Genomic DNA, 18,365 nt, shown 5'->3' with positions numbered 1-18,365 from the left:
TTCTGCAGAGGAGGGGCATAGCAGCCTGAATCAGGAAGAAGATCCGCAAGGGAAGGGCATAACAGCAACCTGGACCAATCAGGAGTAAGTAGGTGTGTCTGAGGCAGGGGAAGAGCAGAGCAGCCTGAATCTTTAAGAGAAGAGGCTTCTCGAAGGCAAATCTGCAGGGGTGGAGCATAGCAGCAGCCTGAACCAATCCGGAGAAAGCGGGTGTGTCTACTACCACAGGACCCCATTATGCATTGAAGCTGCCGTGATGTGGCTGTGAGCAAAGATGGCTTCAAAAAATAAATAAAACCTATAGGGATTTATCAACTATTGTGTATCAGTTTTTTTTTTAAACTACATATATTTGTACAAATATTTTATAAAGAGGGTGTATTTAAATGAGAGAGAGGGCGTGACCTTCAACTTTGACAATTTATTAATTCCAAAGTCAGAAAATGTAACAAGTTTTAGAACAGTCCACACTGGCTTTTATTTTGTAATTCCAGAACAGACCAGAATACCCATTTCAGTCAAATTGGCACAAACTTACTCCAACAAACTGTAGGTTAAAGGGAACCAGTCATCGCTTTCCTGCGGCTTAAACCACGAGACATCAGGGTGAACCCCGGAAACTTCTCCCTGCTCCGCCCGCCTTCATTGATCTCAACCTGAACCCAAAATGGGAAGAGATCTACCAATAAAAATGTTTTTTTATTTTTTTACAGGCCATCGCTGCTTTATTCTAAAAACAGCGCCACTCTTGTCCAAAGGTTGTAGCTGGCATTACAGCCCAGCTCCACTGAATTAAATGGAGCAGAGTTGTAATACCACACACAACCTAAGGACAGGTGGGGCGCTGTTTATGGAAGAAAACCGCACTTGCTTGACTTGTCACCTAGTCTGACGCCCAGGGTAATGACGCGGTCATTGCTGCATTATTCAACACTCAGCTTTCTAAAGTAACAGATTGGAATTGAATTTTTAGGACAGTTTCCCAAGCAGCATTCCTCTCCAATTGTTGCAAAACTTCAACTCCCAGCATGCCCGGACAGCCTTCGGCTGTCCGGGCATGCTGGGAGTTGTAGTTTTGCAACAGCTGGAGAGGAACCCTGCTTGGGAAACACCGGTATAAGAAGCTGTCAAATTTTAAAGGGGTGACCCTGGTATTGAGGGGTGTCTCTGATCCTTTATGTTCAGACATCCAGCGCTCCGCGGTCTCCATTGTACGTGATAACAGGGATGATGGTCACATGTAGCGCGATCCAGTGCGGTGTCACCAGGACGACACCGGGTTCTGCTTGTACCGTCTATAGTCGGCGTCGCAAAAGAGGGCGAGCTCCGTCTCCTGGGCTGAGGACAAAGCAGAGGAGAAACATAGGACATGATCACAGGACCCCATATAATTCGTCCCGGATCATTCCCTTCAGTTATACAATTGCAGGAGCTACTGCTCTCTCCTATCTACAGGACCCTCGTACCCCCCCACTTCTAAGATCTGGTTAGCCTACATTACCCAGGCTTCTAGAACCTCCGGTAGACCCCCAGGCTCCCCGTGTGCACCCAACCGCTAAACCTACAGTATCTATGCTTCTAGAACCTTCTGTAGCCACCCCCAGGAGCCTGTGTGCCCACCACTCGGAGCACAACACCTACTGAAGCTTGTGGACCCAATGTCAGGGTGTCAGGTCGGGAAGCAGCCTGGATCTAGTCCGTCTCTGTAATATACAGTGGCGCTTGGGGAATCACATCTGGAGCTGCAGGAATGCAGAAGAAAAAAAAAAAAAAACGATCCTCCCGGCGCTCACCCGGTAAGTTTAAAGAAGCCGTTCGGACATGGATGAAAGATTAAAGGGGTATTCCAGGCCAAAACTTATTTTATTTTTTTTTATATATCAACTGGCTCCGGAAAGTTAAACAGATTTGTAAATTACTTCTATTAAAAAATCTTAATCCTTCCAATAGTTATTAGCTTCTGAAGTTTTCTGTCTAACTGCTCAATGATGATGTCACGTCCCGGGAGCTGTGCATGATGGGAGAATATCCCCATAGGAACTGCACAGCTCCCGGGACGTGACATCATCATTGAGCAGTTAGACAGAAAACAACAACTCAACTTCAGAAGCTAATACCTAATGGAAGGAGAGAAAGATAGATAGATATAAAAAAGGTTTTGCCTGGAATACCCCTTTATTTAGCGCTACAGACTATGCGTTTCAAGGGGTGAGACCCCCTCTTTGTCAGGTCCTCTGATAGGTTAAACAACATACACGTCATATTTATATGGGGGAAAACCCGTGAAAACGTACGTGTGTGTGAGAGAGATAGATAGATAGATAGATAGATAGATAGATATAGATATATATATATATCTCTATCTATCTATCTATCTCTCCCAATAAAATATAATATAACTATGTAAACCCTAATAACAATGCACAGTTAGATACACTGGATGTTTAAAAATTCACCTTAAATACCAATTCTAGGAATAATGCTTAAAACAAAACCAAGGAGACTCGATTTGCCTGGGAGTCTGTGCGGCCGTAAGTCCCTGTTAGGTGCCGTATTCCTATGGAGTAAAACCACGGATATTTTCCTAAAGCTGCTCAGTGTATATCACGGCTCTAATGAGAATGAGTTTTACTCCATAGGAATACGGCACCTAACAGGGACTTACGGCCGCACAGACTCCCAGGCAAATCGAGTCTCCTTGGTTTTGTTTTAAGCATTATTCCTAGAATTGGTATTTAAGGTGAATTTTTAAACATCCAGTGTATCTAACTGTGCATTGTTATTAGGGTTTTTATCATATATATATATAATAAAAACCCTAATAACAATGCACAGTTAGTGTGTGTGTGTATGTGTATATTATATATATATACATATACATATATATATATATATATATATATATATATATATATATATATATATATATATATATATATATATATATATATATATATATATATATATATATACACACACACACACACACACATATACACCGTATTTTTCGCCCTATAGGACGCACCGGCGTATAAGACGCACCCAATTTATAGGTGCAAAATCTAAAAAAAAATAAAGATTTTGAACCCAATAGTGGTCTTCAACCTGAGGACCTCCAGATGCCGCAAAACTACAACTCCCAGCATGCTGGGAGTTGTAGTTTTGCAACATCTGGAGGTCCGCAGATTGAAGACCACTGCATAGGAGGTAATACTCACATGTCCCCGCCGCTCCGGACCCGTCACCGCTGCCCTGGATGTCGCTCCATCGCTGTCGCCGTGTCCCCGTCGCTCCGGAACGTCTCTGCTGCCGGCCGGGTATCCTCGCTCTCCGTCACCACCATCACGTCGTTACGCACGCCGACGTATGTACGTGACGACGTGATGACGAGGAAGGAGAGCGCCGGCCATACAGGGGATCCCTGAACGGAGAAGACACCGAGGAGCCAGGTAAGGTCCCCAATAATTATATATATATATACACACACACACACTCTATTGTAACTTATTAACATGTTTTTGCGGGTTTTTCCCCGTATAAATATGACGTGTATGTTGTTTAATCAGAGGACCTGACGAAGAGGGGGTTCCACCCCTTGAAACGCGTAGTCCGTAGCGCTAAATAAAGGATTCTTAATCTTTCATCCATGTCCAAACGGCTTCTTTAAACTTACCAGGTGAGCGCCAGGAGGATCAGGTTTTATCTTCTGCATTCCTGCAGCTCCAGATGTGATACACAATATATAATGAATCAGTCTAAGTCTTCAGTACCTCTGCTTCTAGAACCTCCTGTAACCCCACCAGCGCCACTGCCGCCACCCCCCCCCCCCCCCCCCAGTTCTAAGCCTACAGTACCAATTCTTCTAGAACCTGCTTTTACCACCTCCAGCACCCACTTTTAAGCCAACAGTATCTATGAAGACCTCCTGTAACCCCACCAGTGCCCACCTACTCCCCCCATTTCTAAGCCTACAGTACCCATGCTTCTAGAACCTCCTGTAAACCCTCCCCCCAGTTCTAAGGCTACAGTACTTAAAGGGGTACTCCGGTGGGAATTTTTTTTTTTTTTTTTTTTAAATCAACTGGTGCCAGAAAGTTACAGATTTGTAAATTACTTTTATTTAAAAATAGCAATTCTTCCAGTACTTATCAGCTGCTGTATACTACAGAGGAAGTTTTCTTTTTTAATTCCTTTCCAGTCTGACCACAGTGCTCTCTGCTGACACCTCTGTCCATGTCAGGAACTGTTCAGAGAGCACTGTGGTCAGACAGACAAGAGCTATACAACTTCCTGTGGAGCATACAGCTGCTAATAAGTACGGGAAGGGTTAAGATTTTTTAATAGAAGCAATTTCCAATCTGTTTAACTTTCTGGCACCAGTTGATTAAATAAAAAAAAAAAACATTAAATTCCCCCAGAGTACCCTCTTTAAGCTTCTAGAATCTCCTATTACACTGCAACTCCGTCTCTAGGAACCGATCCATTCCCTGCATTTCTAAGCCTGCAGTACCTATGCTTCTAGAACCATCCTACAGTATCTATACTTTTAGTAACTCCTGTTACCCCACCAGTGCCTCCTGCAGGACCCCTGTACCCCCCCCCCCACTTTTAAGCCTACAATACCTTATATTTCCAGAAACTTGGTACCCCACCAGTGCCCCCTGCAGGACCCCTGTACCCCCCACTTTTAAGCCTACAGTACCTTATACTTCTAGAATCTCCTATTACACCACAACTCCGTCTCTAGGAACCGATCCATTCCCTGCATTTCTAAGCCTGCAGTACCTATGCTTCTAGAACCATCCTACAGTATCTATACTTTTAGTAACTCCTGTTACCCCACCAGTACCTCCTGCAGGACCCCTGTACCCCCCCCCCCACCACTTTTAAGCCTACAATACCTTATATTTCTAGAACCTCTTGGTACCCCCGCAGTGCCCCCTGCAGGACCCCTGTACCCCCTACAGTACCTTATCCTTTTAGAACCCCAGCAGTGCCCCCTGCAGGACCCCTGTACCCCCTACAGTATCTTATCCTTCTAGAACCTCTTGGTGCCCCCTGCAGGACCCCTGTACCCCCTACAGTACCTTATCCTTTTAGAATCCCAGCAGTGCCCCCTGCAGGACCCCTGTACCCCCCTACAGTACCTTATCCTTCTAGAACCTCTTGGTACCCCAGCAGTGCCCCCTGCAGGACCTCTGTACCCCCTACAGTACCTTATCCTTTTAGAACCCCAGCAGTGCCCCCTGCAGGACCCCTGTACCCCCTACAGTATCTTATCCTTCTAGAACCTCTTGGTACCCCAGCAGTGCCCCCTGTAGGACCCCTGTACCCCCTATTTTTAAGCCTACAGTACCTTCTACTTCTAGAGCCTCCTGTGACCCCCTGGACCCCTGTGTGCCCCCCATTTCCAGGACAGCTGCGTCTGGCACAATAAGACACGTAGAATCTTTTCCATTCTCCGTCTGTCGGTCTCATCACTCCTGATGATTAATTCATACAGCTGGAAGAATATGCAAAGTGAGAGACAAATTGGCTGCTCCTGCCGCACCTTCAAACACCTAATTACCCACATGGGACGGAGCCGAGCCGCAGCACATCGCAGCAGTCACTGCGCCGTCACCCCAACAGGTCAGCCACCCAAAACCCGTGTCAGCACATTTATTCATTCCAAGCAACGAGAGCCACACAGGAGCTCCAGCGCTAACCCCGACACCCCCTACCCCAGACGTCCAGACAGGAGCTGCATAAGGACACGGGGTGCAATGCTCTGCAGACAAAAGAGAACTTTTATGCTGTGCAATGCGCTGCAGCCAAAAGACAACTCACTGTGCAATGCTCTTCAGCCAAGAAACAATCATATACTGTGCAATGCCCTGCAGACTAGAGACAACTGATACTGTGTAATGCTCTGCACCCAAAGCAACTCATACAGTGCAATGCTCTGCAGCCAAGACAACTCCCAGTGCAACGCTCTGCAGCCAAGACCACTTCCAGTGCAATTCTCTGCAGCCAAGACAACCCACAGTGCAACACTCTGCAGCCAAGACAACACACAGTGCAACGCTCTTCAGCCAAGACAACACACAGGGAAATGCTCTGCAGCCAAGACAACTCATGACACAATGCTCTGCATACCAGAGACAACTCCTACTGTGCAAGGTTCTGCAGCCAAGGCAACTCATACGGGGTAATGCTCTGCAGAAAAGACAACTCATGACGCAATGCTCTGCAGCCAAGGCACAACTCATACGGGATAATCCTCTGCAGCCAAGACAGCTCATATGGTGCAATGCTCTGCAGCTGAAACAATGGATACACCATACATTTCTCTGCAGCCAAGAGTCAACTAACAGTGCAAAGCTCTGCAGCCAAGAGGCAACGTAGACTGCAATGACCTACAGCCAAATGAAAGCGTGCAATGCTCTGCAAAAAAGTACGTTTTCATTGTGCAATGCTCTGTAGCCAAGGAAGCGTTCACACAATACTCATTGCTCCGCAGGCAAAATAAACTTTGCATACCATGCAATGTTCTGCAACCAAGTGTGCATTGTAATGCTCTGCAGTCAAAGCCATCTACACGCTATGGAATGTTCTGCCAAAAAAAAAAAAAAACACAAGGAAAGGCTCTGCAGCTAAATGGCCATACACACAGTGTGCAACGCTCTGCGAGACAAACTATTCCCGTGTTGTGTAAGGCTGTGCAGCCAAGAGGCTGTTTACATATTGTGCAATGCTCTGCGGCTGAAAAGGAAGATATTCACGTGTAGCCAAGGGGGGGGCCGCATGTGCAATAATCTGCCACCACAAGTGCTATTCACACACACTATGCAATGCTCTGTTCCTGCAGTCACTGTGACCCTGGGAAGTAGGACAATGACACGCTCTGCAGAAATAGTTCTGCCCCCCTGATGCCAACAGCTGAGGGGCAGTTACTAATACCCCGCGGTGACCTCCTCGTCTGGATCATGATCAATGCCCGCAGCAGGGACAGGACCCCGGCCCTTCGCCCCCGCACACTCAGCTCGGGCTTTGTTTTTCGCCTCTGTTTTCTTGCCAGCTGCTCACACTGAGAATAAGGCTGCACAGAGCGCCCCCTGCTGATCATCTTTCCCAACCGCAGCATTGAAGCTGCTGGAGCAGTGTTTTCCCTTACCAGTGTGTCTCCAGCTGTTGCAAAACTACAACTCCCAGCATGCCCGGACAGCCGAAGGCTGTCCGGGCATGCTGAGAGTTGTAGTTTTGCAACAGCTGTAAAGAGACTACTGATAAATAACCCCGCCCCATTGTTTTTATACATTTTTGTATATCCTAATGATACATCTCTGCGGTCATCATTATCTTCCATTCTTTAGGGTACATTCACACGGGCGGATTTATGTGCGGGTTTCCAGCTGCATATTTGAAAGGGGGCTCTTCTCAGAAGATTTTCCGCTGCGGAATTTCTGCTCTGGAAAATCCGCCGCAGACCCTACTTGACTTCAATGGGGCTTGCTGTGGATTTTCCGCAGCGGAAAACCTGCTGCGGACAACCGCAAAGAACCCGCCCCCTTTCAAATACGCAGCGGGAAGCCCGCTAATAAATCAGCCTGTGTGAACGTACCTAGAGATGAGCGAATTTACAGTAAATTCGATTCGTCACGAACTTCTCGGCTCGGCAGTTGATGGCTTTTCCTGCATAAATTTGTTCAGCTTTCCGGTGCTCCCGTGGGCTGGAAAAGGTGGATACAGTCCTAGGAAAGAGTCTCCTGGGACTGTATCCACCGTTTCCAGCCCACGGGAGCACCTGAAAGCTGAACTAATTTATGCAGGATAAGCCATCAACTGCCGAGCCGAGAAGTTCGTGACGAATCGAACTTACTGTAAATTCGCTCATCTCTAAACGTACCCTTAGGCTAGGTTCACACTACGAAATTTCCGCCTGCCATTCCGCTTTGAAATTGCGGGCAGAAATTCCGTTTGCTAAAATGTATAGTGTAGCGAATGGGTTTCCGTTCACAAATTCAAACTTCAGAATTTGTGAACGGAAAATCCGCTTGGAAATTTCCGCCTGAAGAATGGCGTTGCTCATTCTTCAGGCAGAAATACTCGCGGAACACATTGCAGTCTATTGGAGACTGCTGCGTCCGCACGGTCCTAGTGCCGACTGATTCAGTCGGCGCTGGCCGCACTCGGAATCTATGGGCGGAAACTTTCTGCCCGGAGATTCCGCAGTGTGAACCTAGACTTTCACTACATCACTCGGAGAATGCACAGCAGACAGACTGCTCACTCTCCTGCACACCCCGGACATCCCCGTTGACTCTTACCTACTCCAGCTGCTCGCAGGGTGTCCTCACTCCGCAGGATCAGCTTCTCGTCGTCTTCTAGACTCACCACCAGTTCATTGGTCTAAAAGAAGGAGATTTTCTAAGTGTCTAGGAAGCACAAAGCCCAGCGCAGGCATCTAGCAGGCCTGACCATTATACACAGCAGTATTAGGGTGGGTTCACACCACGTGTTCAAGTACGTTTCCCGTATACGTTTTCATTATTGAAAACGTATGGAACCGTATTGAAAACCGTATACATAAATAATTGAAAACCATATGCATCCGGTTTGCTTGCAATACAGTTTTCTCCCATACTCAAAACCGTGGTTAATTCACGCTTTTGTCTCCAGTTTAAAAACCGTAATGCAACTGCATACATTTTTATTTATTTATTTTTTAACATGGACGTCAATGGGAAACACACATGTATACGGTTTTTACTTTGCACATGCGCATTTGCATCCTAAAGTCCCCACCCAACACCCCTCCCATTAAAAATGGACAAAATTTTCAAAAACGTATGTTTTTTTTTTTTTTTTTTATAAAAATGGACGGAACTGTATGCACTTTTAAAAACAGTATACGGTTTAAAATCGCATACGGTTTACTTTTTCCCCATACTGTTCCATCCGTTTTTTTGCCATACGGATTTCATTCCTTTTTTAATAATAATAATAATAATAATAATAATAATTAATAAATTATATAATAGGTTTTTGATAATTTTGTCCATTTTTAATGGGAGGGGTGTTGGGTGGGGACTTTAGGATGCAAATGCGCATGAGCAAAGTAAAAACTGTATACGGTTTCCTGTATGGAACTGTATACATGTGCGTTTCCCATTGACGTCCATGTTAAAAAAAATTTAAAAAAATGTATGCGGTTGCAGTACGGTTTTTAAACCGGAGACAAAAACATGGTCCCCCCCCCCCTCCCATTAAAAATGGACAAAATTATCAAAAACTTATGTTTTTTTTTTTTTTTTTTTATAAAAACGGACAGAACTGTATGCACTTTTAAAAACAGCATACGGTTTACTTTTTACCCATACTGTTCCATCCGGTTTTTTTTTGCCATACGGTTTTCTTTAGCAAAAACAGATTGAAAACAGTATGGCAAAAAACGTGATGTGAACCCGGCCTTAGTCACCATTCACACTAGTGCAGACATGATGTAGAGACCGGACTACAGATCTCAGCAATCACAAGTAAATACCTTAGATCCATGCGCCTGGTGAAGGATCTTCATCATATCTAAAGAGAGAAAACAAAAAAAACTTATCGGGGGCCAAGAAGTCATTATGTTACCTATGACCTCAGCATTTGCCAAAGCAAAATATAGTAGAAGTCCGTCCTATATATTTCTTATCCTTTTGGATCCACTTTTGGCCTTTGTTCAAAGACAATAAAAAACTACCACAAAAACGTCATCTGTGAAATCTCCGTAAGGCCGCATGCACACCACGTTTTTGCTATACAGTTCCAAGTTAAAAACCGTACGGAACCGTATAGAAAACCGTATGCATCGACTTAACATTGTAAACCGTACGTCAAACGCATCATCCGGTTTAGTCTGTTTTGTGTCTTATATGGTTTTGTCCGTTTATTTAAACCTACCCAAAACCGTAGTCTACCACGATTTTTGGTCAGGGTGAAAAACATTCTCTGTGATTGGGGGGGGGGGGGGGGAGAGGAACATTATTTGTGTTGAGGGGAAAAGACCATTACTAAGAATCGGACAGGTAAATGTCCATTAAAGGGTTACTCCGGCACTTAGACATCTTATCCCCTATCCTGCCGCTGGGGACCCCCGTGATCTTGCACGCAGCACCCCAGTTAAAAATCAGTCCCCGGAGCATGCTCGCTCCGGGTCTGATTACCGGCGACCACGGGGCAGGTGGCATGTGACATCACGCCTCCGCCCCTCAATGCAAGCCTATGGGAGGGGGCGTGATAGCTCCGGGGACTGATTATAAATGGGGTGCCGCGTGCAAGATCATGGGGGTCCCCAGCGGTGGGACCCCCGTGATCAGGCATCTTATCCCCTATCCTTTGGATAGGGGATAAGATGTCTAAGCGTCGGAGAACCCCTTTAAGGCCGAGCTGAGAGGACAGGAACAATCAACTACTGTAATACCAACAAGATGGAGCCCGACCACAACCAAACTACACTGACACCTTTCCCCTGCAGCGCCCCTAGAGGCAGAAATGCATATTAATTGCATTCTCAGTATATGAATTGTATTCCAGGATCTGCTTGTCTTCAGGTGAGACTGGAGAACTTATATAGTGTTATATATAGTGTTATATATAGTGTTATATATAGTGTTATATAGTTTGGATGTTTTATTCCGCCATTGAACAACTTACCGTACGAATGTCTCCTGAAGGGGGGAGGCAGCCCATCCCGCTGCGCCACATCTGAAATCAATAATCCACATATTACTGATCAGTAACAGAAGCCGCGCCCGACCTCTCCTCTAGACATTTACCTTTTTTGACAAATTCTAAGAACTCCTGCACCGTCTGATCCAGGATGACGTCATGGTAAACGACCGGACGGAAATTCCGATGTTCAAAGGATCTGACGAGACGAACGGTGACGGTAACTCCCCCGGACATGAGAACTGGGGGAAGAAGGATCATCACTGGTCGTCACCACAGAGGGGCCCCAACCTGCACGGCCCCTATAGACTTCATGTCAGCTGGACCAATGTTTACCAACCAGTGAGCTTCCAGCTATTGAAAAACTACAACTCCCAGCATGCCCAGACAAACAAAGGCTGTCCGAGCATGTGTAGTAGTTGTAGTTTTGCAACAGCTGGAGAAACCCTGGTTGGGAAACACTGATGCAAATACCGTAAGAAAAAACGTATTGGACCCCAATCATTGGATTCAGTCCCCCAGGTGTATAACATCAAGTGCAAACCTGTGCAGTCACCTCTACAGTCATTGGTGATACGATGGGACCCCCGCAGTGAGGCCCCCCCCCCCTCTATACTGGGACCCCACAGTGAGGGCCCCCCCCCCCCCTCTATACTGGGACCCCACAGTGAGGCCCCCCCTCTATACTGGGACCCCACAGTGAGGCCCCCCCCCCCCTCTATACTGGGACCCCACAGTGAGGCCCCCCCTCTATACTGGGACCCCACAGTGAGGCCCCCCCCCTCTATACTGGGACCCCACAGTGAGGCCCCCCCCTCTATACTGGGACCCCACAGTGAGGCCCCCCCCCCTCTATACTGGGAACCCACAGTGAGGCCCCCCCCCTCTATACTGGGACCCCACAGTGAGGCCCCCCCTCTATACTGGGACCCCACAGTGAGGCCCCCCCCCCCCCTCTATACTGGGACCCCACAGTGAGGCCCCCCCCTCTATACTGGGACCCCCGCAGCGAGGCCCCCCCCCCCCTCTACACTGGGACCCCCGCAGCGAGGCCCCCCTACACTGGGACCCCCGCAGCGAGGCCCCCCTCTACACTGGGACCCCCGTAGTGAGGCCCCTCTACACTGGGACCCCACAGTGAGGCCCCCCCCCCCCTCTACACTGGGACCCCACAGTGAGGCCCCCCCCCCCCTCTACACTGGGACCCCACAGTGAGGCCCCCCCCCCTCTACACTGGGACCCCACAGTGAGGCCCCCCCCCTCTACACTGGGACCCCACAGTGAGGCCCCCCCCCCTCTACACTGGGACCCCACAGTGAGGCCCCCCCCCCTCTATACTGGGACCCCACAGTGAGGCCCCCCCCCCCTCTATACTGGGACCCCACAGTGAGGCCCCCCCCCCCCTCTATACTGGGACCCCACAGTGAGGCCCCCCCCCCCCCCTCTATACTGGGACCCCACAGTGAGGCCCCCCCCTCTATACTGGGACCCCACAGTGAGGCCCCCCCCCTCTATACTAGGACCCCACAGTGAGGCCCCCCCTCTATACTGGGACCCCCACAGTGAGGCCCCCCCCCCCTCTATACTGGGACCCCACAGTGAGGCCCCCCCTCTATACTGGGACCCCCGCAGCGAGGCCCCCCCTACACTGGGACCCCCGCAGTGAGGCCCCCCTCTACACTGGGACCCCCGCAGTGAGGCCCCCCTCTACACTGGGACCCCCGTAGTGAGGCCCCCCTCTACACTGGGACCTCACAGTGAGGCCCCCCCCTCTACACTGGGACCCCACAGTGAGGCCCCCCCCCCCTCTACACTGGGACCCCACAGTGAGGCCCCCCCCCTCTACACTGGGACCCCACAGTGAGGCCCCCCCCCCTCTACACTGGGACCCCACAGTGAGGGCCCCCCCCCTCTACACTGGGACCCCACAGTGAGGCCCCCCCTATACTGGGACCCCACAGTGAGGCCCCCCCCCCCCTCTATACTGGGACCCCACAGTGAGGCCCCCCCCCCCCTCTATACTGGACCCCACAGTGAGGCCCCCCCCCCTCTATACTGGACCCCACAGTGAGGCCCCCCCCCCTCTATACTGGGACCCCACAGTGAGGGCCCCCCCTCTATACTGGGACCCCACAGTGAGGGCCCCCCCCCTCTATACTGGACCCCACAGTGAGGCCCCCCTCTATACTGGGACTCCACAGTGAGGCACCCCTCTATACTGGGACCCCACAGTGAGGCCCCCCCCCCCCTCTATACTGGGACCCCACAGTGAGGCCCCCCCCCTCTATACTGGGACCCCACAGTGAGCCCCCCCCCCCTCTATACTGGGACCCCACAGTGAGCCCCCCCCCCCCTCTATACTGGGACCCCACAGTGAGCCCCCCCCCCTCTATACTGGGACCCCACAGTGAGCCCCCCCCCCTCTATACTGGGACCCCACAGTGAGGCCCCCCCTCTATACTGGGACCCCACAGTGAGGCACCCCCTCTATACTGGGACCCCACAGTGAGGCCCCCCCCCTCTATACTGGGACCCCACAGTGAGCCCCCTCTATACTGGGACCCCACAGTGAGGCCCCCCCCCCCCTATACTGGGACCCCACAGTGAGGCCCCCCCCCCTATACTGGGACCCCACAGTGAGGCCCCCCCCCTCTATACTGGGACCCCACAGTGAGGCCCCCCCCCCTCTACACTGGGACCTCACAGTGAGGCCCCCCCCTCTACACTGGGACCCCACAGTGAGGCCCCCCCCCCTCTACACTGGGACCCCACAGTGAGGCCCCCCTCTACACTGGGACCCCACAGTGAGGGGCCCCCCCTCTACACTGGGACCCCACAGTGAGGCCCCCCCCCTATACTGGGACCCCACAGTGAGGCCCCCCCCCCCTCTATACTGGGACCCCACAGTGAGGCCCCCCCCCTCTATACTGGACCCCACAGTGAGGCCCCCCCCCCCTCTATACTGGACCCCACAGTGAGGCCCCCCCTCTATACTGGGACCCCACAGTGAGGGCCCCCCCCCCTCTATACTGGGACCCCACAGTGAGGGCCCCCCCCTCTATACTGGGACCCCACAGTGAGGCCCCCCCCTCTATACTGGGACCCCACAGTGAGGCCCCCCCCCTCTATACTGGGACCCCACAGTGAGGCCCCCCCTCTATACTGGGACCCCACAGTGAGGCCCCCCCCTCTATACTGGGACCCCACAGTGAGGCCCCCCCTCTATACTGGGACCCCACAGTGAGGCCCCCCCTCTATACTGGGACCCCACAGTGAGGCCCCCCCTCTATACTGGGACCCCACAGTGAGGCCCCCCCCTCTATACTGGGACCCCACAGTGAGGCCCCCCCCCCTATACTGGGACCCCACAGTGAGGCCCCCCCCCCCTATACTGGGACCCCACAGTGAGGCCCCCCCCCCTCTATACTGGGACCCCACAGTGAGGCCCCCCCCCTCTATACTGGGACCCCACAGTGAGGCCCCCCCCCCTCTATACTGGGACCCCACAGTGAGGCCCCCCCCCCTCTATACTGGGACCCCACAGTGAGGCCCCCCCCCCCTCTATACTGGGACCCCACAGTGAGGCCCCCCCCCTCTATACTGGGACCCCACAGTGAGGCCCCCCCCCTCTATACTGGGACCCCACAGTGAGGCCCCCCCCCTCTATACTGGGACCCCACAGTGAGGCCCCCCCTCTATACTGGGACCCCACAGTGAGGCCCCCCCCTATACTGGGACCCCACAGTGAGGCCCCCCCCCTATACTGGGACCCCACAGTGAGGCCCCCCCCCCCCTATACTGGGACCCCACAGTGAGGCCCCCCCCTCTATACTGGGACCCCACAGTGAGGCCCCCCCCCCTCTATACTGGGACCCCACAGTGAGGCCCCCCCCCCCCTCTATACTGGGACCCCACAGTGAGGCCCCCCCCCTCTATACTGGGACCCCACAGTGAGGCCCCCCCCCCTCTATACTGGGACCCCACAGTGAGGCCCCCCCCCTCTATACTGGGACCCCACAGTGAGGCCCCCCCTCTATACTGGGACCCCACAGTGAGGCCCCCCCTCTATACTGGGACCCCACAGTGAGGCCCCCCCCCCTCTATACTGGGACCCCACAGTGAGGCCCCCCCCCCTCTATACTGGGACCCCACAGTGAGGCCCCCCCCCCTCTATACTGGGACCCCACAGTGAGGCCCCCCCCCCCCTCTATACTGGGACCCCACAGTGAGGCCCCCCCCCCTCTATACTGGGACCCCCACAGTGAGGCCCCCCCCCCCTCTATACTGGGACCCCACAGTGAGGCCCCCCTCTATACTGGGACCCCACAGTGAGGCCCCCCCCCCTCTATACTGGGACCCCACAGTGAGGCCCCCCCCTCTATACTGGGACCCCACAGTGAGGCCCCCCCCCTCTATACTGGGACCCCCACAGTGAGGCCCCCCCCTCTATACTGGGACCCCACAGTGAGGCCCCCCCCCCTCTATACTGGGACCCCACAGTGAGGCCCCCCCCCTCTATACTGGGACCCCACAGTGAGGCCCCCCCCCCCCTCTATACTGGGACCCCACAGTGAGGCCCCCCCTCTATACTGGGACCCCACAGTGAGGCCCCCCCCTCTATACTGGGACCCCACAGTGAGGCCCCCCCCTCTATACTGGGACCCCCCGCAGCGAGGCCCCCCCTACACTGGGACCCCCGCAGCGAGGCCCCCCCTACACTGGGACCCCCCGCAGCGAGGCCCCCCCTACACTGGGACCCCCGCAGCGAGGCCCCCCTCTACACTGGGACCCCACAGTGAGGCCCCCCTCTACACTGGGACCCCACAGTGAGGCCCCCCCTCTACACTGGGACCCCACAGTGAGGCCCCCCCTCTACACTGGGACCCCACAGTGAGGCCCCCCCCCTCTACACTGGGACCTCTACACTGGGACCCCACAGTGAGGCCCCCCTCTACACTGGGACCCCACAGTGAGGCCCCCCTCTACACTGGGACCCCACAGTGAGGGCCCCCCCCCCTCTACACTGGGACCCCACAGTGAGGCCCCCCCCCTCTATACTGGGACCCCACAGTGAGGCCCCCCCCCCTCTATACTGGACCCCACAGTGAGTACCCCCCTCTATACTGGGACCCCACAGTGAGGCCCCCCTCTATACTGGGACCCCACAGTGAGGCCCCCCTCTATACTGGGACCCCCACAGTGAGGCCCCCCCTCTACACTGGGACCCCCACAGTGAGGCCCCCCTCTACATTGGGACCCCACAGTGAGCACCCCCCCCCCCTCTACACTGGGACCCCACAGTGAGCACCCCCCCCCCCCTCTACACTGGGACCCCACAGTGAGGCCCCCCCCCCCTCTATACTGGGACCCCACAGTGAGGCCCCCCCTCTATACTGGACCCCACAGTGAGGCCCCCCCCTCTATGCTGGGACCCCGCAGTGAGGCCCCCCTCTACACTGGGACCCCACAGAGAGGCCCCCTCTATACTGGGACCCCACAGTGAGGCCCCCCTCTATACTGGACCCCACAGTGAGGCCCCCCTCTATACTGGGACCCCACAGTGAGGCCCCCCTCTACACTGGGACCCCACAGTGAGGCCCCCCTCTACACTGGGACCCCCACAGTGAGGCCCCCCTCTACACTGGGACCCCCACAGTGAGACCCCCCTCTACACTGGGACCCCACAGTGAGCCCCCCCCCCCTCTACACTGGGACCCCACAGTGAGGCCCCCCTCTACACTGGGACCCCACAGTGAGGCCCCCCCTCTATGCTGGGACCCCACAGTGAGGCCCCCCCTCTATGCTGGGACCCCACAGAGAGGCCCCCCCTCTATGCTGGGACCCCACAGAGAGGCCCCCCCCTCTATGCTGGGACCCCACAGAGAGGCCCCCCCTCTATACTGGGACCCCACAGTGAGGCCCCCCTCTATACTGGGACCCCACAGTGAGGCCCCCCTCTATACTGGGACCCCACAGTGAGGCCCCCCTCTATACTGGGACCCCACAGTGAGGCCCCCCTCTATACTGGGACCCCACAGTGAGACCCCCCCTCTACACTGGGACCCCACAGTGAGCCCCCCCCCTCTACACTGGGACCCCACAGTGAGGCCCCCCTCTACACTGGGACCCCACAGTGAGCCCCCCCCCCCCTCTATACTGGGACCCCACAGTGAGGCCCCCCCTCTATACTGGACCCCACAGTGAGGCCCCCCCTCTATGCTGGGACCCCGCAGTGAGTCCCCCCTCTACACAGGGACCCCACAGTGAGGCCCCCCCCCCTCTATACTGGGACCCCACAGTGAGGCCCCCCCCCCTCTATACTGGGACCCCACAGTGAGGCCCCCCCTCTACACTGGGACCCCACAGTGAGGCCCCCCCTCTACACTGGGACCCCACAGTGAGGCCCCCCCCTCTACACTGGGACCCCACAGTGAGGCCCCCCCCCTCTATACTGGACCCCACAATGAGGCCCCCCCTCTATACTGGACCCCACAGTGAGGCCCCCCCCTCTATGCTGGGACCGCACAGTGAGGCCTCCCTCTATACTGGGACCCCGCAGTGAGGCCCCCCCCTCTATACTGGGACCCCGCAGTGAGGCCCCCCCTCTATACTGGGACCCCCGCAGTGAGGCCCCCCCCTCTATACTGGGACCCCACAGTGAGGCCCCCCCTCTACACTGGGACCCCACAGTGAGGCCCCCCCTCTATACTGGGACCCCACAGTGAGGCCCCCCCTCTACACTGGGACCCCACAGTGAGGCACCCCTCTATACTGGGACCCCACAGTGAGGGCCCCCCCTCTATACTGGGACCCCACAGTGAGGCCCCCCCTCTACACTGGGACCCCACAGTGAGGCCCCCCCTCTACACTGGGACGCCACAGTGAGGCCCCCCCTCTACACTGGGACCCCACAGTGAGGCCCCCCCTCTACACTGGGACGCCACAGTGAGGCCCCCCCTCTACACTGGGACCCCACAGTGAGGCCCCCCTCTACACTGGGACCCCACAGTGAGGCCCCCTCTATACTGGACCCACAGTGAGGCCCCCCCTCTATACTGGGACCCCACAGTGAGGCACCCCTCTATACTGGGACCCCACAGTGAGGCCCCCCTCTATACGGGACCCCCTGTGACTCTCTATATAACACACGCAGCCATCACTCACACTACGGCTCGCAGCAGGGGTCAATCCTCCTCACACTTCGCGGAACCTCGCCTGGATGGTCGTTATGACAACCGCCGGACGCCATGGGCGGAGCTATGAAGCGCGCGATGTGATGACGTCACACGAGGCTAGCGAACACAGAGGGGAAAGACATGACCCGTCAGCCATATTTGTGAAGACCGGAAACGTGAGGAAAAACATTGCGTCTGCACCTGTACACTGTAACGACCGCTCAGCTGTGACACGTATCAGTATAATGGGAATTTCCACCTACAGACACATATGAGGACTTGTTTTGGGCGCTCCCAAGTGTACTTTGTAATGGCATCACTCATTTTACTCTAAAATCTGCAGCAAAAGGGAAAAACTATTATTTGTGGAACAAAATTGATGAAAAAAAAAAGTTTTGCAACTTTTGGGGGCTTCCGACTTTAGCAGTGCAGTTTTCAGAAAAATGACGCATTATGTTTAGGTTCATACGATTATAAGGATTTATATAGGTTTAA

At 53.8% G+C, this 18,365-nt stretch overlaps 1 protein-coding gene across 1 annotated transcript; it reads right to left on the bottom strand.

Moving 5' to 3' along the window:
- Positions 1 to 691: 691 nt before the first annotated feature.
- On the bottom strand, positions 692 to 17,991 carry C8H2orf76 (chromosome 8 C2orf76 homolog). Its single transcript, XM_056535425.1, has 6 exons — positions 17,860 to 17,991; positions 10,803 to 10,937; positions 10,681 to 10,731; positions 9,527 to 9,564; positions 8,310 to 8,391; positions 692 to 1,338 (listed from the first exon to the last, which is right to left on the bottom strand). Exons 2-6 carry the CDS (start codon positions 10,930 to 10,932, stop codon positions 1,262 to 1,264), a joined length of 378 nt encoding a protein of 125 aa, XP_056391400.1. The 5' UTR covers positions 10,933 to 10,937; positions 17,860 to 17,991; the 3' UTR covers positions 692 to 1,261.
- Positions 17,992 to 18,365: the final 374 nt, after the last annotated feature.

The sequence above is a fragment of the Hyla sarda genome, chromosome 8, assembly GCF_029499605.1.
Source record: "Hyla sarda isolate aHylSar1 chromosome 8, aHylSar1.hap1, whole genome shotgun sequence".
Classification (NCBI taxonomy): Eukaryota; Metazoa; Chordata; class Amphibia; order Anura; family Hylidae; genus Hyla; species Hyla sarda.
The sequence above is the reverse complement of the archived record's forward strand: the minus strand, read 5'-3'. Positions and strand labels throughout refer to the sequence as shown.